Genomic DNA, 27,279 nt, shown 5'->3' on the forward strand with positions numbered 1-27,279 from the left:
GCCTCATGGCCACGTGGTTTAAAGGGAACATTGTGGCGCCTGAGCTTTGCCACTCACATCGGTGGCAGCACATTACACCATACCCCCTCGCCCAAGTCTCAACCTGGTGCCTAGCATCAGCAACAAAGTTTCACATTGATTGAATCAAAGAGGATGGACAGTAAGCTCATCTGTTTAATTCTGTAACTAACTTATATGCAGGAAAGATAATACACGTGTGTTCCAGAGACTCCTTATAACACGAGGATGCAGATTCTCAGCAGCAGAAAGGTTGAAAATCCCTGAGTTAGCAGGCAAAATGGTCGAGGACCTGGGCTTTCAAAAGCAGAACCATTTCTTGCAGTATATATTACTCCAGCTTCCTCTGGGATAATAAAGTGCTGTAGGCTCCGAGTGGGTAGGTGGTTTAAACATCCAAATGCAGGAGCATTAAAAATTGGATGAAAGCAAACATTACCAGTTGGATTCACAATAGGGAAGTCTACCACTATTAATAGCAAATTAAAAAATATGTATTTCATTGTTTTTGCCACTGTTGCTATTTGGGAGTCCCTGGAGGGGAAATAACACATAGCGACAACATCAGTGTGCCGTACCCAGTTTATGTCCTGGTGGGCAGCTTAGCTTCATCCAGTTTTGGGCCAAATGAGCTGACAGAAAACAAAAACGAAGGGAAGTTTGCCTGACGCATGGTCAATTATCCAGCTGATGAGGTAAGTCCCTCCAGACACAAGGACCATTCTCCAAAGCTTTGGTATTAACCTGGCTTAGAGTTGAATTAAAAAATAGATTGGAGTTTAGTAACTGTCAGAAAATAACATTTAGGGATACTATATATATATATATTTTTTAAAAAATTATTATTTCACAAGGACGTGGGTGTCGCTTGCTAGGCCAGCATTTGGTGCCCACCCATAATTGCCCTTGAGAAGGTGGTGGTGAGCCACCTTCTTGCACCGCTGCAGTCCACGTGGTGTAGGTACACCCACAGTGCTGTTAGAGAGGGAATTCCAGGACTTTGACCCAGCCGCAGTGAAGGGATGGTGATCTATTTCCAAGTCAGGATAGTGCGTGGCTTGAAGGGAAACTTGCAGGTGGTGGTGTTCCAATGCATCTGTTGCCTTTGTCCTTATAGGTGGTAGAGTTCGCCGGTTTGGAAGGTGCTGTCGAAGGAGCCTTGGTGAGTTGCAGCAGTGCACCTTGTAGATGGTACTCACTGCTGCCACTGTGCGCCAGTGGTGGAGGGAGAGAATGCTTAAGGTGGTGGATGGTGTGCCAATCAAGTGGACTGCTTTGTCTTGGGCGGTGTTGAGTTTCTCGGGTGTTGTTGGAGCTGCACTCATCCAGGTAAGTGGAGAGGGTTCCATCACACTCCTTACTTGTGCCTTGTAGATGGTGGACAGGCTTTGGGGAATAAGAGGGTGAGTTATTACTCACATCAGATTCCCAGTCTCTGATCTGTTCTTGTAGCTACACTATTTGCTGGTCCAGTTCAGTCTCTAGTCCAGCTCTTGCTGCATGCAGGCATGGAGATGCTTTTGTATCTGAAGAGTCATGAATGGTACTAAACATTGTGCAAATGTCAGAAGGTATCCCCACTTCTGGCCTTATGATGGAGGGAAGGTCATTGATGAACAGTTGAAGGTCTCTTCCCTCCATCATAAGGTCAGAAATGGGATGTTTGCTGATGATTGCACAATGTTCAGCACCATTCGTGACTCATCAGATACTGAAGCTGTCCATTTCTAAATGCAGCGAGACCTGGACAACACAAGTATCAGGCAATCACCATCTCCAATAAGAGAGAATCCAGCCATCACCCCTTGACAGTCAAGGGCCTTACAATCACTAAATTGCCCACTGTCAACATCTTGGGGTTTACCATTAACCAGAAATTTAACTGGACTAGCCATATAAATACCGTGGCAACAAGAGCAGGTCAGAGGTTAGAAATCCTGCGGTGAGCAACTCACTTCCTGACTCCCCAAAACCTGACCCCCTTTATAAGGCACAAGTCAGGAGTGTGATGGATTATTCTCTATTTGCCTGGATGAGTGCAGCTCCAAAAACATTCAAGAAGCCCAGGACAAAGCAGACAACTTGATCGGCACCCCATCCAGCACCTTAAACATTCACTCCCTCCACTACTGACACACAGTGGCAGCAGTGCATACCATACAGAAGATGTACTACAGAAACTCACCAAGGCTTCTTCAACAGGAAATCCAAACCCGCAACCTCTACCGTCTAAAAGGATAAGGGCAGCAGACCTATGGGAACACCACCACATGCAAGTTCCCCTTTTCAAGCTATATACCATCATGACTTGGAACTATATCGCTGTTCCTTCAGTTTCACAAGCTGAAAATCCTGGAACTCCCTCCCTAACAGCACTGTGGGGGTACCTACATCACATGGACTGCAGCAGTTTAAGAAGGCGGTTCACCACCACCTTCTCAAGGGCAGTTAGGGATGGGCAACAAATGCTGGCCCAGCCAGCGATGCTCGCAAACCCAAAGAAAGAATAAGATAATCTGGTTAGGGTTGTTGATTGAGCTTTTGGCCAGGACACCTGGGGTAACATCCCTGCTCTTCTTCAAAATAGTGCCATGGGATCCACCTGAAAGGGCAGACTGGGCTACAGTTTAACGTCTCACCCAAAAGTGCAGCACTCCCTCAATCACGTACTGGAGTGTGAGACTAGCTTTCAGTACTCAAGTCAAGGAGTAGGATTTGAACCCACAATTTACTCATATCAGAGGTGAGGCTTCTACCCACTGAGCCACAGGCATTAATTGCATCACATCACTTAAAACATGGGACACAGACTTTTTCAAAGCTGCTGCATCTGAAACTTCCACTGAGACAGCATCACTGATGACGCCTCTTGAATCTTGCTCTCTTTCAGCTTCCAGATTTCACTGAGGTCAATGTATGTATAGCGTAAGTTGCAACAGGTTTATGTGAAAGATAAGGCTTTGAGAAATAGGGGAGCTCTTTACTCAGCATCTGTAGTGGCAGGTGAAGCCCTTCTTGTGTCTGGAATTGAAAGCTTGTGCGGTTCCACCCTAGGGAATGATACGGTTTCTCTGCCGTTATGGATACTGGATAAAGAATTCACCATCCCACCGAAATTTTGAAATAGTTCTTAAAGTGACCATTTTGAAAATAAGGTTGCCTGCAATAAATGGAGAGCCAATGCAAGTCCCTAGGGTGTCTGCAATTCATATGTTTAACATTCTATAACAGTGCAAAATAAAATTACATAGTTTGTGTTGTGTAATATTATTGAAAAAACCTGCAGACTATCTCTACAAACCTCACTTCCTCCTTTCGATAAGAAAATAGTGTTTGTGTTTCTGCGTTATAAAAAGTGGCAATGCTACAAAAATAATCAAACAAGAATGGTATATGTTTGGAAGGAAAGCAGAAAGGGAGATTAGGAAGTAGAAAAGATCAGGGCGGATAAAAGGAAGACCTGGACCATTCTATAGGAAAACGGGGAAAGCTTTGACAAGCACGGGAGAAGGAAGAGGATTGTTCAAAAGGGTTGGGGCGACTATCAGCCACAGGGATCACCTTGGTCTCGCAATAGCGGCAAGGCAACAATGCATTAAAAGTGGGATAGTGAGAGTATTTTAATAAGGTGTGGAAGGCTCACTTTTGGAGATAAATATTGAAAAGAATTAGAAAGAAGCAGTCGCTTGTTAGTACAGAGCTTGAAAGGAGAGACCTGTTGCTGAAGCTTTTCATCCTGCACTCATCAGGACAAACACAAGAATGCCAAATTTCAATCTATCACAACAATTTACACTACAGGAGAAAAGGATGCTGGTGGCTGGCAAGTTGATTTTGATAGGCTGAGGCATTGCCATGGAGAAAGCAACGGAGAAAAATAGGCTCCCCGAGCTTTTGGGTAATTCACAATGGGCGCAACATGTCTCTCTTCACAGCAGAAAGGAAAAATTTTCCATTCTATTGCATGTTTCTTTTTCAAACTCTTTCACGGGGCGTGGGTGTTACTGGCTAGGCCAACATTTATTGCCCATTGCTAATTGCCCTCAAGAAGGTGGTGCTGAGCTGCCTTCTTGAGCTGCTGCAGTCCATGTGGTGTAGGTACACCCACAGTGCCATTAGGAAGTTGAGTGCCAGGATTTTGACCCAGTGACAGTAAAGGAATGGCTGATATATTTCCAAGTCAGGGTGGTGAGTGGCTTGGAAGGGAACTTGCAGGTGGTGGTGTTCCCATGCGTCTGCTGCCCTTGTCCTTCTTGGTGGTAGAGGTCACGGGTTTGGAAGTTTCTGTTGAAGGAGCGTGACCTGCCATCATTTTTCAGCCAAGTAAATATTTCTGAAAGCGAATGCTAGAAATATGAAATAAAAAACAGGAAATGCTGCAAATGTTCAGCAGGTTTGGCAACATCTAACGGAGTTATTGTGACATTAACTCTTTCTCTCTCCACAGATGCTGCCAGATTGGCTGAGAATTTCCACTATTTTCTGGTTTAATGCAGTTTTGAAGTTCACTCACTGTTCTTTTCTGGATGAACGCAGTGGTCAAATTATACAGAGCAAAATCCCACAAACAGCAACAAGGAGAATGACTTGCTTTAGTGGTATTGTTGTAGGAGGAAATGTATTTGAGAAGAGCAGGAAAACTCATTGCTCTTCTGCGAAAAGCACCATGGAAACTTTCAGACCCACCTGAACAGGCAGATGTAAAAGATCTGAATTGTTTACACAGAATTTATGCAATGCTCCACATGAGCCTCCTCCCATTCCACTTCTTTCATCTAACCCCATCAACATATCCTTCAATTTCTTCCTCCCTCATATGCTTATGAGAACATAAGAACATAACGAATAGGAACAGGAGTAGACCATTCGGCCCCTCAAGCCTGCTTTGCCATTCAATAAGGTCATGGCTGATCTTGTCGTGTTTCAATTTCCACAACTCCATCTGCCAAACTCCGGGCCCCACTGGACTCTGGGTCCCACCGAACTCCAGGTCCCACTGAACTCCAGGTCCTCATGAGTTCCACCCTCTCCACAAATCTCCCCGCTGTCACACCCTGATTTCACCGCCGCCCTCCCTCCCCCCAATACTCCCACCTTGTTGACGGCACCATCGTTGCTCCCACATGGGCTGCAAAACTGCAGCAGGGCAGGCATCGCCTTCACTTCTGATTCCAGCCGGCCCTGCAACCTGGGCTCTGGTTGTGGGGAGGCGGGGAAAGAGAAAGGGAGGGAAGCTGGGGGGAAGAGGGGAGAGGGGCAGCAAAGGACATGGGTGGAGAGAAGGGGAAGGGGCAGGGAGGAAGGGAGGGAGGGGGCAGGGGAGGGAAAAAGAGGGACGGTGGTGGGGAGGGTGGAGGAGAGAGAGGAAGGTGAAAGAGGGGAGGGAGGGGAGAGGAGGGGGTGAGAGGAAGGAGAGGGGAGGAGGAAGGGGAGGAGGTGGGTGAGAGAGAGAGAGATGGAGGGGGAGTGGGGGAGGGAAAGAGGATGAGGTCAAGAGGGGAGGGAGGAGGAGAGAGAGAGGTGGAGGGAGAAGGGAGGTGGAGGGGTAGTTGGGGAAAGGGAGAGGGAGAGGGAGAGAGGAGGGTGAAGGGAGGGAGAGAGAGGCAGAGGGGAGAAGGGGGTAGGGAGCGGGGAGGAGAGAGAGAGGCGGGGGAAGGGAGAGAAAGGGGGGAGATGGAAAGAGGGAGGCAGAGGGCTGGTTAGGGGAGAGGGGGAGGGTGAGAGGGGGAGAGGAGGGTGAGAGGGGGAGGGGGAGAGAGAGAGTGAGGGGAGAGGGGGTGAGGGAGAGGGGGATAGTGGGAGGGGGAGAGAGGGGGGTTGTGGGAAGGGGTAGAGTGAAGGAGTGGGGGACTAGAGAGAGGGGTGGAGGGAGGGGAGAGAAGGAGGGAGGTGGAGAGGAAGAGAGGAGTAGAGATGGAGGGGAGGGAGAGGGCACGGGAGAGGGGGAGGTGGAGAGAGACGGGGAGGGGAGAAAGGGAGGGTGGTGAGGAGGGAGGGGGAGAGGAGAGAGAGGGGGGCGGGGAGAGTGATAGGGTAGAGAGGGAGCGGGTAGAAGGAGGGGGAGAGACAGAGGTGAAGGGGAGGGAGAGGGAGGTGAGGAGGAGGGGGGAGGGGAAGGGGAGAGAGTTGGGTGAGGGACAGAGTGGGGGGAAAGGGGGTAGGAGAGAGAGAAGCAGAGGGGGAGAGAGTGGGAGAGGGGCAGGGAGAAGGGGAAAGGGGAGAGAAAGTGGGGGAGGAGAGAGAGATGGGGAAGGAGATGGGAAGAGGAGTGGAGGGAGTGGAAGGGGGAGAGAAAGGGGAAGAGAACTGCTGGAACCTGGGGAGTGATATGGTGTTCAGGGGTGGAAGAACATTACCCCAGGGGTGTGGGTGGGTGGTGGTACTGCTGCAATCTCTGGGGCGGGGGGGCGGGGGTGGGGCAGGGGGGCGGGGGGCGTGAGGACAGATGGATGAGGCGGGAGATGCTGCAGGTTGTGCTGCACAAGTTACAGGTTACAAAAAAATACATAAAACTAGATTATCAAAACAGATGTTAAAATAGGGTTTGCTTTTTCTAAAGTTAGCTCAGTTTGAAGATATGGAAATGCAGAAATGTGGAAAATAAAGGCTCTGGCCAGGAATCTGCGGTCCCACCGAGGCATGTCTCCACCCCAGCGGATGCAGCGAGCTATTTAAATCTTCATTCAGTTCGAATGGACTGTAATATCCCACCGGGTGGGAGGGAAGGTAAAACCCTGGCCGAGAATTGTTTTCAGTGTCTGAATGCCACTAATCACAAATGTTTGAGCGCTGTGGTTTGGGGCAGCGGTGACATTGATGTTAGTTATGTTATTTGTAACGTTAAATAATAGTTAAATGATTGCTTTTGAGCGTAATTGATGTCAAATGGGTGCAATAAATGCTGGCCTAGCCACTGATGCCCACATCCTTTCAACGAATAAAAAAAAAACGCTTTTTCTCCCCTCCAAGTATATATAGGCCAGAACCTTCTGTTTGGCGAGCGGGGTCGGGCCCCGTTGGGCGTCCCAATGTCACCGCGCGTCATTCAGGGCCTCAGTTTGGCGGGCGCGCAGCAGAGTCGGCTGCGCGCCCGTCGGACTGTCAAAGGCCTATTAAGGCCATTTAACCTCAAATTAAGATCATTAACGGAGCTGCCCGTCCAACCTTAAGGTTGGCAGGAGGGCAGGCGAAGAGCCCAGGCGGCCTTCGCATTTATCATGAAACCTCATCCACGGGCGGGATGAGGTCTCATGAAGGGTTTATGAATTTAATGAATTTTTAAATTAAAATTCATTGACATGTCCCAGCTCAAGTGACACTGTCACATGAGGGGACATGTCTTAAAAATTCTTTTTTTCCTTCATTAAAATTTAAAAAAATCGAACGAATCTCTCTGAGGCAGCTCAGGGAGATTTCTGCGCTCTTTTGCGCGCTCGCGTGAAAGAGCGCAGGCCCCGACTCAGCCTACTCCACCCCCCCAACCCACACTGGGAGCGCTCAGCCTTAATTGGCCCGCCCACGCAAAATGGCAGCGCCCAGCTGATTGCAGATGGTGATTGGCTGCGCGCCCGCCCGCGCCCGCGCCCGTGCCCGTTCCTGCCCAACCCCTCCCCCGACGGGAGAAAATCCTCCCCATAGAGTTCCCTTTTGTTGATTCTGCCTCCACCACCCTTTCAGGCAGTGCATACCAGATTATAACAACTGGCTGCACGAAAAGAAGTTCTCCTTATCTCACCTCTGGCTTGTAAGCTATTTATGTTGAATCTGTGCCCTCTGGTTAATGACCCTCCGCCAGCGGAAACAGCTAATTATTTATTAAGTCCGTCAAAACCCTTCACGATCCTGAACAGCTCCAGCAAATCTCTCCTTAACCTGCTCTCCTTTAAGGAGCACAATCTCAGCTTTTCCAGTTTCCCTGTGCAACGGATATTGTTTTAACTTCTCATGTTAGAAAATGTTAACTATATTAAAAAAAACACTCTGTGGCATGTGACATTTTTGTATTCTTACCTGACATGGAAGAGATGTTCACAATGCTCCCACCTTGTCCACCACGATCACACCTCATATGGTCCAAAGCCAGATAACTTGCTTGTATCAATGCCACCTGCATAAGAACACACACACACACAAAAACATGTCTGACATAAAATTCATTGCGTGAATTAGACACAGCCGTATGTTCAGCAGTAAGCCCCATTCACCTCTCACCCGGGTGCTTGATAAACCACATTGGCTCCTGGTCCAGCGATGCCTCAATTTTAAAACTCTTATCCGAGTCTTCAAATCCTTTGAAGGTCTTGCCCTTCCCTGCCTCTGTAACCTCCTCCAGCCCTACAACCCCCTGATTCAGGAGGTTAAAAAAAACCCAGTAAAAACTGGGAAAGAAGAATGCAGGTCCGAACTGGTCTTGTATACCTTAAGACGGAACACCAGTAAAAACTGGGCAATAAGAGCATGGTTCCAAAAGATTTTTTTCCTTCTGGGGAGGCTTCTGCACTCTTCCAATTCTGAAGGCTTGTGCATTCCTGATTTTAAGCACTCCATCATTGGTGGCCGTGCTTTCAATTGTCAAGGCCCTGAGTTCTGGAATTCCCTTTCCAAATCTCTCCATCTCTCTACCTTTCCTTCATCCTTTAAGATGCGCCTTAAAACTTATCTTTTTGAGTGAGCATTTTGCCTAATGTCCCTTTATGTGGCTCAGTGTCAAAGTCTGTTTGAAAACACTCCTGTGAGGTTGCAACTTGTTATCATTAAAGGTTGCCTGGGCCCTTCACTCTTAAGTGCTTATCCTAAATTCTTCCTTCTTGTTACCTATCCCCTTCCCTTCCAAAGTCTACTCAGAATTTACCCTTTGGATTGTGTCTTCCAGTGACCCAATCCCTCAATGTTCTCTGAAGCAACAGAGAGACTTTTATTTTAGCATTAATGGCGTTACGTAAATGCAAAAATTCTGTAAGGAACTTGTTGTAGCTGTTAGAGGGAATTTGGAAATGCATTAAAAACTTTGATGGTTGTGTTTAAACATCTTGTTTTGGCAAACAGGGTATTCATCACATACTTTATGCACTGTTAGAGATCACTTAGGCAGTCTGAGTTGCTGTAGCAACGTGCACTTTTATATGCATGTTGTTGTCTGAAGCTATGGATAGTCACAGTAGAGGCTCCAACATTCTTCCCATCATGAATCTCTCCTGCTTGTGTCATTTGCCATATGTTGGAAGAATTTGCATGTTGACATTCAACCTTGTTTGTGTTATGAATGCACCTTCCTTGGCCATCAAGTCCTAGGGTGGGGCTTGAACCCAGAGCTTCTGGCTCAGAGGCAGGGATGCTACCCACTGCGTCACATAATGCATAACATAATAAAACCAATATTGACTACACCCTACTGATCTATTAACACACCCTCAACCACAAAAGGTCCATAAATTGTCCTTCTCTGCAATTGTTTACTCAGCTGAACAATAAAACTTTGAACACAAGTCAGAGAAAGTTTTCTATTATTCGGGCAATGAATAAGACTGGGACTAGCAGCTAGAAAATAAAAATGTTTGGTGCACTTATTTCGTTATCAAAACATTTCAAAACACTTTCCCTGGCCAATTTCTTGAGTGTGCGATAATCTATTATTATGCAAGCAAAATGCTGCAGACCTTCAGTGCCAGTAACATCCTACACACAGTAATGAACATAGGAACAGGAGGAGGCCATTCAGCTCCTTGAGTCTGTACCATCACTCAGTTAGATCATGGCTGATCTGCATTGAAATTCCACGTACCTGCTTTGATTCCCTTGCCTAACAAGCAGCAGCAGTGTGTACCAAATACAAGATGCACTGCAGGAATTCACCAAGGCTCCTTCGAAAGTGCTTTCCAAACCAACAACTGCTACCATCTAGAAGGACAAGAGCTTCAGAAAGATGGGAACACCACTACCTAATCCCCCTCCAAGCCACTCATCGTCTTCTTGTGGAAATATATTGCCATTCCTTCACTGTCACTGGGTCAAAATCCTGGAACTCCCTCCCTAATAACAGCACTGTGGGTGTACCTACACCAAATGGACTGCAGCGGCTCAAGAAGGTAGCTCACTGCCACCTTCTCAAGGGCAATGAGGGATGGACAATATATGCTGGCCTTGCCAGCGACACCCACATCCCATGAAATACCCATCTGGTTCACTAATATCCATTAGGGAAGGAAATTTGCTGTCCTTACCCAGTCTGGCTGACATGTGACTCCAGACCCACAGCAATGTGGTTGACTCTTAACTGCCCTCTGAAATGGCTGAGCAAGTCATTCAGCTCAAGGGGGATTAGGGATGGGCAACAAAGGCTGGCAATTGCCAGCGATGCCTACATCCCATGAAGGAATAATAAAAAACAAGAAATCTGTTAATCTGTTTTGACCTTTTCGATTGATCACCAAACTCAAAAAGTTTCTACTACCCTTTATGTAATGAAGTGCTTCCTGACATTACCCCTCAATAGCCTCACTCTAAATTTACAATTATGTCCATTTTGTTCTGGATTCCCCCAAGGGAGGAAATAGTTTCTCTTTATCCACTCCATCATCTCCTTTAATCATATTAAACATATCAATTAGTTCACCATTTAATTTCCTATGGTGCCGTCAATGCCAACCTACTCAATGTAATCTGTGCTCCTAATTGAACCCTTTTATATCAGCTGTCATCCTGGTGAATCTATGCTCTACCCCATCCAAGTGCAATACATCCTTCTTTATCAATCGAGGCATAGATTACAAAAGTAGGGAGGTCATGTTGGAGTTGTATAGAACCTTGGTGAGGCCACAGCTAGTACTGTGTGCAGTTCTGGTCACCACATTATAGGAAGGATGTGATTGCACTGGAGGGGGTGTAGAGGAGATTCACCAGGATGTTGCCTGGGATGAAACATTTAAGTTATGAAGAGAGGTTGGATAGATTGGGTTGTTTTCGTTGGAGCAGAGAAGACTGAGGGGTGACCTGATCGCGGTGTACAAGATAATGAGGGGCATGGACAGGGTGGATAGGGAGCAGCTGTTCCCCTTAGTTGAAGGGTCAGTCACAAGGGGACATAAGTTCAAGGTGAGGGGCAGGAGGTTTAGGGGGGATGTAAGGAAAAACCTTGTTACCCAGAGGGTGGTGACAGTCTGGAATGCACTGCCTCGGAGGGTGGTGGAGGCGGGCTGCCTCACATCCTTTAAAAAGTACCTGGATGAGCACTTGGCACGTCATAACATTCAAGGCTATGGGCCAAGTGCTGGTAAATGGGGTTAAGTAGGTAGGTCAGGTGTTTCTCACGTGTCGGTGCAGACTCGATGGGCCAAAGGGCCTCTTCTGCACTGTGTGATTCTGTGATTCTTGAGGTGCGGTACTAGAACTGAATGCTTTACTCTAAATGGAGTTGAAGAGAAACAAAGACAGAGGGAGGTATATGGAAGAAGATGGAAAAGTATTTGTCATGGCCACCTTAGCTGAGGAAAATCAGCGTGAGACAGGAATCTAGCAAGGGTGAAGATATAATGGGGCAACAAAAGAAGGAATGATTTCAAAGGCAGGGCTTTATATATTTAAGAGAAAAGCATTGCCTCCGAATTAGGATAGATTTGGCAAGGAAATAACTTTTCATTGTCCGATACTTACCAGGTTGACAGAAATGGTCTTTTCCCAGGAATTTTCGTTGTTTATCCCAGCATTGTTGCACAGTACGTCCAGTCTTCCAAACGTCTGCAACGTTTCACAAAAAACATCTGGAAGAAACGTTGAACGAATTTTGATTTGGTTGATCAGATTTAGAAACTGCAATTTCCCTCTAGCATTCTACAATGGATGGGCATTTAAAATCTTTGGATTGGTGGAAGGTTTTAGGATGTCAGGAATTCATACAGCTTTCACTTGCTTAGTGCGTGTTTTTAGCACAGCTTTGATTGAAATACCCAACTGCGCTGTCTTATGTGCTGGGGAGAATGACAGGCTAACATCAGCTGAGGCCTCTCCTGCAGTTTATAAAGAATGTGTTTGAAGTCTGAAATTTTGTCTGCTCACCACAGGTGCTGAATGAGCTGCTGAGAGATTCTGGCGCTTTCTGTTTCAGGCTCTTTTCTTTCTAGCTTGCAATACTGTTAAGGCGTCCCAAATAGGCTCCATTGCCTTCTCACCTAACCAATAGGATGGCACAGCAAGGGCAGGAAATCTCCGACTGGTACTCCAGGCAGGAGATCTGTTCCATTTGGGTGCCATAGCATCAGGAAGGTGAGATCAGACATCATCTTGTGGGGCAACCCATCGGCTCCAGGTCACCGCGATGACCAGTGATCCAGTTGGCCTCCAGGTCTGAAGAGTGTACGTCCATTTGGGGTGGGAACATGGGAGATCCTGGTGGGAAGAACCAAAACGTTAGTGGACCAGGCTAGTTTTGTGGATCCCGGGGCAGACCCTGCCCCTCCAGGCCAATAATACTAAACAGGAACTCACCCTTTTGGAGTTTCTCTTCAACCCAACTGCCAGCTGAGGGAAGCCACTCCACCCAGTTCAGTGCAAAATTGGTGTTCAGGATCCTACGTACATCATAGGGCCTCGATTTGTATTTTACATGGACCTAGTGCCTGACTCAAAGTGCTGCTCCAACCGGCCTAGTGTTAGGCCACAGGGAACTGTGCTGGTGGCAATGAAGCAGCCATTTTTGGGGTATTCCTGGCCTGTTTCCACTTAATGAGAGGTCTTAGCATTCACCTCCACTAAATTTAAAGCTGCCTTTAGGACCTCAAGAGAGGCTAATCATGAAACCTCCTTGCCAGGCTGTCTTTTGCTATTCCGTCATCCAGATTTTTCTATCTCGGTCAACAGGCACTGCACCCACTCTATGCACGTGAAAAGTTTTTGTTCTGAGCTTGTTTCAGGGTCCTTCCTTTTGTAAACCAAAATTGAACGAAAAGGAACGACATTTAGTTTAAAACCAATAATAGTGATTGGACGTTCCTTTGCCCACCACCTCAGCCCAGCCATGATCCCTGCCAATGTCCCTGGTTTGGGGCATCTTTATACATTCCTGCCCAGCTCCTGGCCAGTGAAGGATAGCCGGCGAGTGATCCCAAGGTGAATCCAAGTGTTGTTGCTGTAAGACCAAGTCTCCAGCACCAGAAGAAGCTTGAGGCCAATTAATAAGACAGAAGAGAAAGAAAGGATTGCACTTAGACAGCACCCTTTATGACACCTCAAAGCGCATTTCAACCAATGAAGTTCTTTTGGTTGTATCATTGCTGTAATATAGGAAATGGGACAGAAAATTTGCACACAGCAAACTCCTACAAACAGCAATTTAATAATGACTGAATAATTTGTTTTCGGGGGAGGGTGGGGCGGGTACGGGGTGACTAGATTTGATTTGATTGAGATGTACAAAATTGTGAGGAGCCTGGATGAGGGAAGGGCCTATTTATTTTAGCAGTGAGGTCAGTAACTAGGGGGCATAGGTTTAAAGTGATTGGTAGAAAGATTAAAGGGGGGGATGAGGAAAATCCTTTTCACCCAGAGGGTTGTGCGGGTCTGGAACTCAGTACTTGAAAAGATAGTAGAGGCAGAAACCACTAATTCATTTAAAATTTGTCTGGATACGCATCTGAAGTGCTGTTACCTGCAGGGCTGCAGGCCAAATGCTGGAAAGTGGGATTAGGCTGGGAGGCTCATTTTTCAGCCAGTGCAGACATGATGGGCCAAGTGGCCTCCTTCTGCGCCATAAAATTTCTAATAATGCCAACAGCATGGGTTCATCCCGATATTGGGATGTAGACCTTGGGGCCTGTCTCCTCACCTTGTGCCACAGTAATACCATGACACAAGTCATGATTATCCACCCTCGGACAATGAGGAGGCTGCACAGAGAGAGGCGGAACTTGTTTTATTGAAGTTGGTTGAGGGATAAATATTGTCCAGGGCACTATGAAAAACTCTCCAGCTCTTACTCGAATATTGTTGTGGGATCTTTTACCACCACCTGAGAGAGCAGTCAGGGCCTCAGTTTAATGCCTCATTTGAAAGTGTAGAGCTCCCTCAGTAGTGCACTGAAGTGTCGGCCTAGATTATGGGCTCAAGCACCTGTAGTGCAACCTGAACTCATACCTCCGGACCCTGAATGCTTGCAGCAGATCTTGTACTGAAAACCTAGGCTGTTCATGAGGCCTTCAGTGAGTGAAGCTTTTGTCCAAAATGGAGGCATTGAGCCTTTCTTCCTGTCCTTCTTTCTCTTGAGAAGCCTTTGAGACCTTCTTGCCGCTACCCTGGGGACTATTGGCAGATGAAGGGAAATGGAATCTGGCCTCTCTTCCAGCATTTCTGTGTGATAGGCAGGGAAGAGGTGGGCAGTGGTGGTCAAGGTGGGGGTGTGGGAAGATTAATAAGAATGGGGTGGGGAAGCAACTATGGACCCCAATGCTTGATTTTCCCCAAAGCTTCCACTGCTATCCGTCCAATTTGGGACTAAATCAGAGAAAAATCCAGGTCTTAAACCTCAGAGTTGACGGACATTAAACCTCTACAAAATAACGCATCTTGTTTTTGCTGCGATATACACTGAAGGGTCTGCATGGGCCTGATTGTTAATTCAAACTTTGTCCGACTCTGAACGTTTAGGAATTGTCTCCAAATTTCATACTCAAAGTGAAATGAAATATTCAAATGAGGGAGCATTCATAAAGGTCATACATTTCTATGACACTTCTATTTGAGTTTTAAAACTGTTTATCTTCCTTGCATAGCTTCATTAGTACCTTGTAAATATTTACGACAGGGATTTTACACTTTATAGGTGTACAATACTAAGGTAAGGTTGTACAGATAAGAGTCAACCACATTGCTGTGGGTCTGGAGTCACATGTAGGCCAGACCAGGTAAGGATGGCAGATTTTCGTGGGCATTAGTGAACAAGACAGGGTTTTACAACAATCAACGATGGTTTCATGGTCACTATTACTGAGACTAGCTTACGTTCCAGGTTCTTTTGATTAATAAGTCAAGGGCCACAGATGATGGAGGGAGGGAGGCTCCAGGATCATAGGAGGCAGGACAAGGGTGAAGGGTTAGGGTCAAGGGGGAGAGATGGAAGGTCAAGGGTCATTGTCACTGTGTCAAGGGTGATGGTGAAAGGTTCAAGGGTGATTGAAGGAAGGCGCAAGGTGAGGCTGGGAGAGCCAAGGGCGATGTGCAGAAGCTCGAGTGTGCCAGAGGGAGGCTGGAGGGTGATGACTGACAGCCAATGGATTATCTTGGACGTGTCCGATGACATGGCTGCAATTACAGGTTCAACTGGCAGAAGTCCAAGTTTAAGTGGGAGGAGGTCACTGCAGGGAGAGAGGACTCTTGGGTGTGGCACAAGAGAGGCTCAGTTATTCCCATTGGCTAGCTACTCTATGGATGATGGCTTACTCTATGGATGGCGGCCATGTACACAGAGATGCTCATATCTTTGCCTGCCCTCTTCCCACTGCTCATTTTGTACAGTTGCAATGGGTCTCATGCACCCAGTCTTTCTGTAACCACAGGGGGAGGAGGAGAGGATTCGCCAGAGACAGAGGGCTGTGACCAATCAACAACAGAGGCCATAAAGCCATAAGCAGGCAGCACCGGGGGGGGGAGGTTGGTCAGGAAGAGGCAACCTGGGTAGGCTTCATCGCCGATGAGAATTGGAGCATCAGCAAGTGTTCCAAATGAGCACCAATTACCTTCAACACTCTGAAGTGTTGCCAGGAAAGGTTGAGGATCTCCAATGAAAAGGTCACCGATCTTTCAACAGGACATGGGTTTAGAGAGAACCTTATGCCAGTCGCCCTCAAAGTGACTGCAGTGCTGAAATTTTATGCCACCGGCTCTTTTCAGGGGTCCACAATTGATGTATGTGGCATCTCCAAGGCTGCCTCACAAAAATGTATAAAGGAGGTGGGCAGTGCCCTGCTCTGAAGGGCCAATGATTTCATCAGGTTTTCGGCTGAGGCAGACAGCCTGACCTCAATGGCAATGGGCTTCGGGGCCATCACTCTGTTTCCACGAACTGCAGGGGCTGATTGGCTGCACCCGTGTGGCCATTAGAGCTCCCCAGGAACAGCCAGCAGACCAGATCAATCACAAGGGCTTTTACTCCCTCAAAGTACAGCTGGTCGGTGACTGTACACACAGGATTCTGTAAGTATGCCCTCACTCTCCAGGAAGCTCCTTTGGCCCCTATATATTATGCCACTGCCAGTTCACAGAGCTCTATGAGGCCCCTGCCCAAGCTGACAGGTGGATCCTGGGTGTCAAGAGCTATTTCCTCAGGATGTGGCTCCTCACACCAGTGCGCCCCCCCCAACCCCAACACAGCCCCGCGGAGGTGTGGTACAATGCAGCTCATGGTACGGCCAGTGCAATCATAAGGCTTAGTGAATCATTGGCTTAGTGAAAATGCACTTGCATTGCCTTGACTGGTCCAGCAGAGCAGTACAATATGCACCACCGAATGTACCACAGATTGTGACGATCTGCTGTGCATTGCACAACACTGTAACAAGGAGGTGGTGGCATAATGGTAATTTCACTGGATTAGTAATGCAGAGGCCCAGGCTAATGTACTGGGCATGTGAGTTCAAAACACACCATGGCAGTTTTAAACTCAAATAATTTTTCAAAAATCTAGAAATGAAAGCTCCCCTCAGTAATGAAGACATCAATTGTCACCTGGTTTACTAGTGCCCCTTTAGGGAAGGAAATCTGCCATCCTTACTCAGCTTGGCCTACACGTGACTCCAGACCCACACAATGTGGTTGACTCCTAACTGCTCCATGGCCTGAGTTTCGCGCTCGTTGGGCATGCGTGATCGGAGGGCCCGGAAGTGGTGTCTGTTTCTGCCCGTGAATGTTGGAGCGACGTGATTTCACGCTAATTAAGGGCTAGCCAGCGCGAAACACGCCTGGACATTGGTGCAGCGCTTCCGGCGGGGTTGGGCGTGTGGCGGGCGCCAGGTTGAATGGTGACCAGGAGGGGGGTATGAAACGAGCCCAGGCAGCTCCCTGAAGACTGCCAGGAGTTGGGGAGGAGCCTAACGGAGCTGTCAATGAGAGACTGGAAAATTTGGCGCAAGTGATGGCCTGAGCAACTGGTGGGCACATGGCAGGCGGGATGCCAATGCTGGTGGGCACTCAGCCCCACAATTCTCAAATGACTGCCTGCGCACTCTAGTGGAGGCAGTGAGTGCCCGGTGTGAAACATTCATGCCGCGGGATGGTGGGAGGAGATCACCACACCAGATGAAGAAGGACAGGGCAGAGGTGGCTGTCCAGGTGGCCGGGCATGATGTGCGCTGCACATAGATTCAGTGCCGGAAACAGTTCAATGATCTCCTGCTCTCTGCAAGGGAGAATACCGACTTGGCATGGAAGTAAGTATGGATGTCTTGGAGGGTAGCCGTAAGTCACGGCGCTCTTGGACGTGAGATGCATAGTACCACATATCCCTGTGCCTGCCAAGGGTGGGAGATGTTGATGCTTGCCTTGTGTGTATAGAAGGGTGAGGAGTGCCAATCTGAGGCGCACCTCAAACTGACCCTCCGGTAGTGGGGGCTTGGGTCGCAAGGCTGGAATGGTGTTGCAGGTAGAGGATGGGCTAATGAATGCACTTGTTTACGTTCAGAAGAGAAGCCATAATGAGCTGGAGTGAACACGAATGGGTGGTGGGGTGCTCAACATCCTGATCCTGTCCAGGGTTGAGGTGGGTGCTCTGGACGTGGAATGCGAGCGAGGAGCAAGGTCCACATGTCTCGGAGAGCCAGGGGTCTTGGCGGACGGTAAGAGTGCGGTGAGCAGATGAGAGGCTGGGGGAGTGTGCAAGAGGGGCAGGGCTGTGTCACCTCCAGTGAGAAGGTCAATTCCAGAATACCCATCGCTTGGTCACTCACAGTGCCTCAGCGATGCACGTGTCCGTTTTGGTAAGCAACCACCGTGTTTGCACAGACACTTAGTGATGATGTTCTTAACTGACATATTCTGTCTCTCCCTCAGAAGCGCCATCCTCATGACATGCAGCAGACCCTGAGGATCCCCCCTTGACACCCAAGGAGGGACCACCAAACGGTGCACCCATGTCATGTCCACTCTGCGCCAAGCACCAGTGCAGATTCAAGCACGTTGGTGGGCTATAGCACTCCATTTGGAGTGCACTGTGGTGAGGGCACATCTCACTTGCATGAGGAGCTGGCGGAGGCAGAGAGTGCCCAGGGCGTCAGCAGTCGGAGGACAGTCCGAGGCAGATGACGAACCTCTGGATTCGTCCATCAGGCGGCAGATGCTGGATGTCCAGCAGGATGCGTGGGAAGATCTGGTGGAGATCTGAGGGTCTACGTGCCTTGCTATCTGTTATGCAGGAGTCCATGTGGAGTGTTAGCACTGTGTTGACTCAGAGCTCCGAGCACACTGCCTCTTCCATTGAGAGAGTGCCGACTCTCATGGAGAGGCAGCTCCAGAAACATAATCAGGGGTTCCTGTGGTCATGCTCGGACCTGCAAGCCCACACATCGGCTGTGACCTCAGAAGGTCGCTGCCAGTGTGAGAGATGGATGAGGTGCCTAGTCTCTCTGCTAGATGTCCATTCATCAATGGTGAGCAGGGATGCCCAGACAGGCTGCCTGTCGTCCCTCTAGACTCCTCTCATGACACTCCAGACAAGGGCGGCAGCTTCTCTGCCCCTGTACCGGTGACCATAGCATCTTCTGAGGGCCAGAGAGCAACCACCAAGGTCATCAGGGGATGGGACAACAGCAGGATCAGCAATCTGCCTCCAATGCCACTGCCAGAGAGGGGTGCTGGGTGAGGGGGGGTGGGAGGCGCCAAGATGCAGCACTTGCAAGCCTAAGTTTAAGGCATCATGAGCACAGGATGGGGTTATCACCGGGGACATGTGTTCATTTCATCAGTGCTATATATTGCTTTTGTGTGACTTTGGCAGCCATATTATGATTTGTTCCTTATTTGCAACTCTGGTAAAGATATAAAGCAAAATTTTGTTTCAATGCCCTGAGTGTCCTTCATGTTTTCCATAGGTGCAGGTGCCTTATAGACAGCAGGGGCAGCAGGTTTACAGAGGTTGTGAGGCGACACTGGGGTCATGGCCTTGCCTTCTCAGGAATGTGGGTGGTGGAGGCGATGCCCTTGCGCTGAGTTGGAGGCCAAGCCCTGGCTGTCTAGCTGAAGGAGCATTGAACCAAGGCTTCCCTGGTGTCCCTGGCTCCCTAAAGGCTCATCATGTCTGCCTCCACGTCCTCACCCTGTGCCTGCCTGGGCTCCTTATCAGATATACCTGCCGAGTCTTCCTCTGAGGCGTGCGGAGCTGCCTCGTTATCCTCATCCTTGAAGGGCTCCCCCCTTTGCCAGTGCCAGATTGTGCTGAGTGCAGCAGACCACGAGGATAAGCAACATGTCCTCTGGAGGAAATTGGAGGGAATCCCAGAATTGGTCCAGGCAGCAGAACCTCATCTTCAGTAGCTTGACTGTCCTTTCAACCACCACCCTTGTGGAGGCATGACTCTGATTGTACCTCTTTTCTGCCCCTGTCCCAGGGTGCCGGAGTGGCATCATGAGCCACCTCTTCAAGACATACCCTTTGTTACCCAGCAGCCAACCATCCAGTCGGGCTGGAGCTATGAACAGCCTTATCACATGGGAGTGTCGCAGGCTGTATGCATCATGGGAGCTGCCAGGGTACCTTGCACAGACTTGCAGAATCTGTGTCTTGTGATCGCGTGCTATCTGCATGTTCATGGAGTGGTAACCCTTCCTATTCACAAAGACTGACCCATTGGCGCGTAGATGGCCACATAAATGCAGTCTATGGCACCCTGGATGCTGGGGGGTCCAGCACTTGCTGCAAAGCCTCTAGCTCGCTCAGCCTGGCTGGCTTGGTCTGTCCGATAATGAATGAATGCGAGGACCCATCTGAACAGAGCATCAGTTACCAGCTTGATGCAGCAATGGACAGCTGATCGGACACTCCACACGGATCCCCACTGACCATGGAGAGGACCAGGTGCATAAAAATTGAAGGCTACTGTAGCCTTCAGAGCCACTGGCACAGGGTGCCCCCCCTCCCCCCACCCCCCATGCAGTTGAGGTGATCTCCAGCCCAATCATATGGCATTAAGATGTCACGGTATCCCTAGAGTGGAGGAGCCTCTTGCAGTACTGGATCTTGGACATGTTGAGGTAGCTGGATCGCTGCCTGTACACTCTGACAGCAGGTGAGTGGCGTCTTCTGTGGTCCTGCCCCCCCTTGCTGACCCTGCTGGCACTGAACCCCCAAGCCTGCGCCTCTCCTCCCGCAGGTCTCTCCCTGCAATGCTGCCTGCGAACCCCTGACCTCCTCTCCCTTCTCAACAATAAAGCAACAGCAAACTCTCAACCTGAACTCCTAACAACTCCCACAGCCATTGCTCCTTCCCCCCTTTTATCCTGCCCTGTGGATGAGAGAAATGAAAAAACAAGATGGCTACCTGCCTGTGTTGCCCGTGTACTGACCAGAAAATCGCACGGGCGACGAAAAATTCCAGTCAATTGCTCTTTTAAATGCCTTAAATGGCTGATTAGTTGTCGATGGGCGCACTGCCGACTCTCGCGCGTGCCTGAGGACTGCGATATCACACGAGCGCGTGATGACATCAGGACGCGCGCCCGACATCATCAAGTACGATTCAATGTTCTTCCGGGTCTGCCGCGCGCCCGAAACTAACACGTAAAATCCTGGCCCCTGAGTGGCCTAGCAAACCACCCAGTTCATGGGCAATTAGGGATGGGCGACAAATGTTGGCCTAGCCAGCGAGGCCCACATCCCATGGAAGAATAAGGAAGAAAAAAATTTGCCAGACAAACAAATGGAGGCGAGGCACTCCAATTCAGACCAGGATGATGTTAAGCGTTTTGAAAAAGAGACCAGGAATGTGGTGGCGCCTTTCCAAGATGTGAGGGCCATTGGAGACTTGCCAGAAACAACCTGATTTTAACTTAAAAACAAAAAGCTAAAAGCTACTGCGGATGCTGGAAATCCAAAACAAAAACAGAATTACCTGGAAAAACTCAGCAGGTCTGGCAGCATCGGTGGAGAAGAACCAGCCCTGCTGAGTTTTTCCAGGTAATTCTGTTTTTGTTTTGGATTTCCAGCATCGCAGTAGCTTTTAGCTTTTTGTTTTTATCTCTGCAGTTCATTTGTGTCAGTTGTGAGTAACCAGCTAGTCTCCTTGACACTGCATGTAAGAGAGTACCACCAGAGATTGCATGTTCAACCATAAGCCCTACAGTGTATATGGCACATCATGTCACAGCCATGAATATCCAATAAAGACTGAATGCAAACACACAACAACGTCGTTGGCTATACAAGTGCTGAGATGTCTCTCTGGCCCCTGCGGCCATCAATGATTGTCAACCATGGGGCATGCCAGGACAATATGCCCTCTGAATAAGCAAGTTCCAATAAATGGGCCTGACACACTGTCACGAAAGTATAATAATTCTCACAATATTATTGTGATTTATTGTAAAAGTAGGTTAATAGTGGGGTTTGGATTGTTTCTGTGTCTGCGTGTATGTGTGTGTGTGATTTAATTGAGTTGGAGACAGCTGGTCTGGAGGGTTTGACTCATCAAAAGAAGCTAGGTTTGAAATGCTAAATACATAAATTGGCTAAAGTTTTAGAATGTGAGGCGAGGAGAATTTGCATTTGTAGATAAATCAGGGTAGCTTGAATTTCAAAGAGATGGTAGGATGTTACACCTAGCCAGAGAAGCTAGGCCAAGCAATATGTTTATTTTTCCCAAAGATTACTGATAATATTAGCACCATGCAATCACGGAATCACAGAATCACACAGTGCAGAAGAGGCTCTTCGGCCCATCAAGTCTGCACCGACACATGAGAAACACCTGGCCTACCTACCTAATCCCATTTAACAGCACATGGCCCATAGCCTTGAATGTTACGGCGTGCCAAGTGCTCATCCAGGTACTTTATAAAGGATGTGAGGCAACCCGCCTCCACCACCCTCCCAGGCAGCGCATTCCAGGTTTAGATTATGAGAAAAGTAAAGTTCCAAAGACATAGGGGAACAATAGAATTTGCATGAAAAGCATTACATGTATAAAGGGAGATGGGGCTGTGTGTCAGGGAAAACCTTGTAAGTTCTACCAGAAGTGTGAAAAGCCTCCAGTATTTGTACATTAAGTTGCTGTCTACAGAAACTGAAGCTGGGAAAAGCCACTTTGAATTCTACTGTCCAGGGTATTGTGTTGACTTGCCTGGGTCTGTTTAAATCTATTTTTGTATCATTGCCTTTGCGGGGATATAACTTAAAGCCAGAATAATAAGGGGTTTTATGAGTTATTATAGTAGTAATTTGTAGACCTATGTATGTGTTTGAAATATTTTCTTATGTTGATAAATGATTAATTTAGTTTTTCTAAAAAAAATCTCTGAAGTCTGGGTGGACTTATTACTACTGAGTTCAGGGCATGCATGTCGAAATAAATACAAGTTTCAAAATTGTTGTGACCACGTGGGGCTGAATTTTGCCATTGGCAGGGGGCGGGGCCTGCTCGCCAACGCGTAAAATGACGCGGGTGACATCGGGGGCAACCCCTGATGTCACCCCGCCCCATTTAAATTTTCAGGAAGACGGGCCCGCAGCAAAATCAGCTGTGCACCCGCCGACCTGTCAATGGCCAATTTAGGCCATTGACAGGATCATTAGAACAATTAAAGGACCTGCCCGTCCAACCTTAAGGTTGGCGGGCAGGCCAGGAGCCCCGGCGGGGAATAGATAAAACATGAAACCTCATCCATCGGCGGGATGACGTTTCATGCAGGGATTTTAAAAAGTTTAATAAAGTTTTAGTGTAATTTATGAACATGTCCCACCTCATGTGACATTGTCACATGAGGGAGACATGTTAAGGATTTTTTTTTCTTCTATTTTTAACGTTTTTAAAACTGTCAGCGATCTCCCTGAGGCAGCACTTAGCCTCAGGGAGATGTGCGCTTGATCGTGCGCATGCGCGAAGGAGCACGCTCTCGCTTTTGGGGAATCCCCCCCCCGCACAGGAATCGCATAGCGCTTCCCGCTGAGTGTCACACTGGGCGGGCCTTAATTGGCCCGCCCACGTAAAATGGCGGCGGAGCCCGCTTCTCTGGTGGGGACCAGCTCCCCGCCCACCGGAGATTGGGTCGGGCCTGCCCGCCCGACAGGCAGAAAATTCTGCCCGTGATCACGTTTCCCTTGTGGATTTGCTGTGCCTGGCACACATCACCTGCTACATCATAACATGCGCACATGAATAAAGTTAAATTAAATATAAAGCAAATTTTGTTAAAATTATGAGGCTTATAACATTATTATCATTTGGGAATGTAATTTTAAAATTTGGAAATGAATGAGGTCATGTGACCCTTTTTTAATTCTTTCACCGGATGTGGGTGTCGCTGGTTAGGCCAGCATTTATTGCCCATCCCTAATTGCCCTCGAGAAGGTGGTGGTGAGCTGCCTTCTTGAGCCACTGCAGCCTATGTGGTGTAGGTGCTGTTAGGGAGTAAGTTCCAGGATTTTGACACAGCGACAGTGAAGGAATGGTGATATGTTTCCAAGTCAGGATGGTGAGTGACTTGGAGGGGAAATGTCAGGTGGTGGTGTTCCCATGTGTCTGCTGCCCTTGTCCTTCCAAATGGTAGTGGTCGTGGGTTTGGAAGGTGCTGTCTAAGGAGGTTTGGTGAGTTCCTGCAGTGCATCTTGTAGATGGTACACACTGCTGCTACTGTTCGTTGGTGGTGGAGGGAGTGAATGTTTGTGGATAGGGTGCTAATCAAACAGGCTGCTTTGTCTTCGATGGTGTCAAGCTTCTTGAGTGTTGCTGGAGATGCACTCATCCAGGCAAGTGGAGAGTATTCCATCACACTGCTGACATGTGCCTTGTAGATGGTGCAGTCTGAAGTCTGCCTGACAGTTAGCCTGGGTGGTTTCATTGTTTGAGATCAAAGGAAGGCTTAGATCATTTTACTGAGAAGAAAGTGCAAGGAATTTACGATTGGAGTTAACAGCAGCAGTCTGTGATTTTACAATGAGTAGTCTCTGAGTCTCCCAAAATTTCCAGAAAGGTTTCGATTTATAAAAAGTGATGCTGTAAACTATCCATTTATTTCTCAGATGAAAGGGAGTTAGGGGCAAGGGTAACTAATTAGCAGTTCAACCTGAATGCAAGATTAATGCATTTCACATTGCCATAGGGAAAGGGGCAGAGGAAGCCATATTTGAGATCAGGTTACAGACTTCCCTACAAATCAATGAATATCATAGGCAGACAGCAGAGACTCTGTGTGGTCAGCAGAGAGAAGAAACTACTTGACTTTGCAAGCTGCCACTTGGAAGGACAAAGGCAACAGATGCATGGGAACACCACCATCTAAAGGTTCCCCCTTAAAACACACGCCATACTTGGAAACATATTACCTTTCCTTCACTGTCACTGGGTCAAGATCCTGGAACTCCTTCCCTAACAGCACTGTGGGTGTTCCTACATCACATGGTTCAAGAAGGCGGCTCACCTGCACTTTCTTAAGGGCGAATAGGAATGAACAACAAATGCTGGCTTTGCCAGCAATGTACACCACCCATGATTTGATATATAAAAAGTGTCACCTATATTTTGTGCTCAAGTTCCTGGTGTGGGACTTGAAGCCACAAATGTCTAAATCAGAGCCATTTCTGATTCCCTGTGAAAATTGATCACAATCATCTGGAATGCACTTTGAAAACTAAAATCCAGTGAGAATACTGACATTTATGGTAATGCAAAAAAGACAAGTTGAACAGAACCTGGGCAAAGATGGAGCTTAGAGGAATTAATAGGCTTCATAAAGGTGAACTTGGTAAGTTTGGAAGAAGAGTTAAGTTATTGTTAGGGAAGAGGGTGAATTTCAGGGACGTACTCATTTGTTGACCTTTACTTTGGCAGAATGGCTGCGGGAACACTGAAAAACAAGGTGAATGATTTTTCCAGTCTGCCGCCAGAGTTAGGGTAATGCATAGGTCACCAGCATGTTTTCACAGTTTCTGGAGATAGGAACATAGGGTTCCTAAAGGGGAAATCGTGTTTAACAAACTTGCTGGAGTTTTTTGAAGAGGTAACAGAGAGGGTTGATGAGGGTAATGCTGTTGATGTGGTGTACATGGACCTTCAAAAGGCATTCAATTCAGCGCCACACAACAGACTTGTGAGCAAAGTTATAGCTTATGGGATAAAAAGGACAGTAGCAACATGGATGCCACGTTGGCTGAGTAATAGGAAACAGAGAGTAATGGTCGATGGATAGTTTTTGGGCTGGAGAAAGGTTTGTAATGGAGTTCTCTAGGGACTCTTGCTTTCCTGATATATATTAATGATCTAGATCTTGATGTGCAGGGGATAATTTCAAAGTTTGCGGATGATACAAAACTTGGAAGCATTGTAAACTGTAAGGAGGACAGTGTAGAACTTCAAAAGGACATAGAAAAGTTGGTGGGGTGGGTTGATAGGTGGCAGATGAAGTTCAGTGCAGAAAAGTGTGAGGTGATGCATTTTGGTAGGAAGAACATGGAGAGACAATATAAAATAAGGGGTACAATTCTTAAGAGGGTGCAGGAGCAGGGGGACCAGGGAGCATAAGTGCATAGATCGATGAAAGGGGCAGGAGAGGTGGAGAGAACTGTTAATAAAGCATACAGTATCCTAGTCATTATTAATAGGAGCATCGAGTACAAGAGCAAGGAAGTTATGCTGAGCTTATATGACAGGAGTTAGCCTCAGCTGGAATATCCTGTACAATTCTGGGCACCACACTTGAGGAAGGATGGAGAGACAATATAGGTAGAAGATCAGCCATGATCTAGTTCAATGGAGGAACAGGCTCGAGGGGCAGAATGTCCTACCCCTGTTCCTAGAGAGACAAGACGAGGTTTACAAGAATGGATCTAGGGATAAGAAACTGCAGTTATGAAGATAGATTGGAGAGGTTGGAACAGTTCCCCTTGGAGAGGAGAAGGCTAAGAGGAAATTTCATAGAGGTGTTCAAAATCATGAGGGGACTGGATAGAGTAGATGGAGAGAAACTGTTCCTGCTCGTAAAAGGATCGAGAACGAGATAGCACAGATTTAAAGTGATTTGCAAAAGAAGAAAATGTGATGTGAGAAAAAACTTTTCACACAGCAAGCAGTTCGAGTCTGGATTGCGCTACCTGGAAGTGTGGTGGAGGCAGGTTCAGTCGAGGCATTCAGGGAGGCATTGGTTGATTATTTGAATAGAAGCAATGTGCAAAGGTACGGGGAAAAGGCAGGGCAATGGCGCTAAGTCTTAATGCTCATTTGGAGAACCGGTGCAGGCAAGATGGGCTGAATGGCCTCCTTCTGTACCGTAACAATTGTGAAATACTGTGAAATAGGAGCAGGGGTAGGACATTCTACCCCTCGAGCATGTTCCTCCATTGAACTAGATCATGGCTGATCTTCTACCTCGATGCCATTTTCCTGCACTATCCCAGTATCCCTTAATATCTTTAATCTCTAGAAATCTATCAATCTCTTTCTTGAACATACTCAATGACTGAGCCCCCACAGTCCTCTGGGGTAATGAATTCCAAAGATTCACCACCCTCTGAGTGAAGAAATTCTTCTTCATCTTGGTCCTAAATGTCCTAACTCTGATTCTGAGACTGTGTCCCCTGGTTCTAGGCCCCCCCCCAGCCAAGGGAAACATCTTTCCTGCATCTACCCTGTCGAGCCCGCTAAGAATTTTGTATGCTTCAATGAGATCACCTTTCATTCTGCTAAATTCCAGAGAATACAGGCCCGATCTCCTCAATCTCTCCTCATAAGACAATCCCACCATTCCAGGAATCAGTATAGTGAACCTCTGCTACACTCCTTCCATGACAAGTATATCCTTCCTTGGGTAAGGGGACCAAATCTGCACACAATGCTCCAGGTCTGGTCTCACCAAGGCTCTATAAAATTGCAGCAAGACTCCTTTACTCCTGTACTCAAATCCTCTTGCATTAAAGACCAACATGCCATTTTCCTTCCTAATCACTTGCTGCAGCACTATGTTAGCTTTAAGTAATTTGAATAAGGACATACTGCGAATGTGGCGCATTTATGTGTAATAGAAGCTACATATATTAATACACAGGGCCCTGTTCTTTGCAGACAGAAAGAACATATACAC

General features: G+C 47.7%; 1 protein-coding gene across 1 annotated transcript in view; it reads right to left on the reverse strand.

Moving 5' to 3' along the window:
* The window catches only part of LOC144692551 (15-hydroxyprostaglandin dehydrogenase [NAD(+)]-like), a 77,851-nt gene that overhangs the window by 24,073 nt on the left and 26,499 nt on the right, over nucleotides 1–27,279 (reverse strand). Inside the window, exons 3-4 of the mRNA XM_078561551.1 lie at nucleotides 11,668–11,774; nucleotides 8,029–8,125 (exon numbers count right to left, since the gene is read on the reverse strand). Of these exons, the coding sequence (XP_078417677.1) occupies nucleotides 8,029–8,125; nucleotides 11,668–11,774 (204 nt within the window). The remainder of the gene's footprint in view (nucleotides 1–8,028; nucleotides 8,126–11,667; nucleotides 11,775–27,279) is intronic.

Source organism: Cetorhinus maximus, chromosome 2, assembly GCF_964194155.1.
Source record: "Cetorhinus maximus chromosome 2, sCetMax3.hap1.1, whole genome shotgun sequence".
Taxonomy (NCBI): domain Eukaryota; kingdom Metazoa; phylum Chordata; class Chondrichthyes; order Lamniformes; family Cetorhinidae; genus Cetorhinus; species Cetorhinus maximus.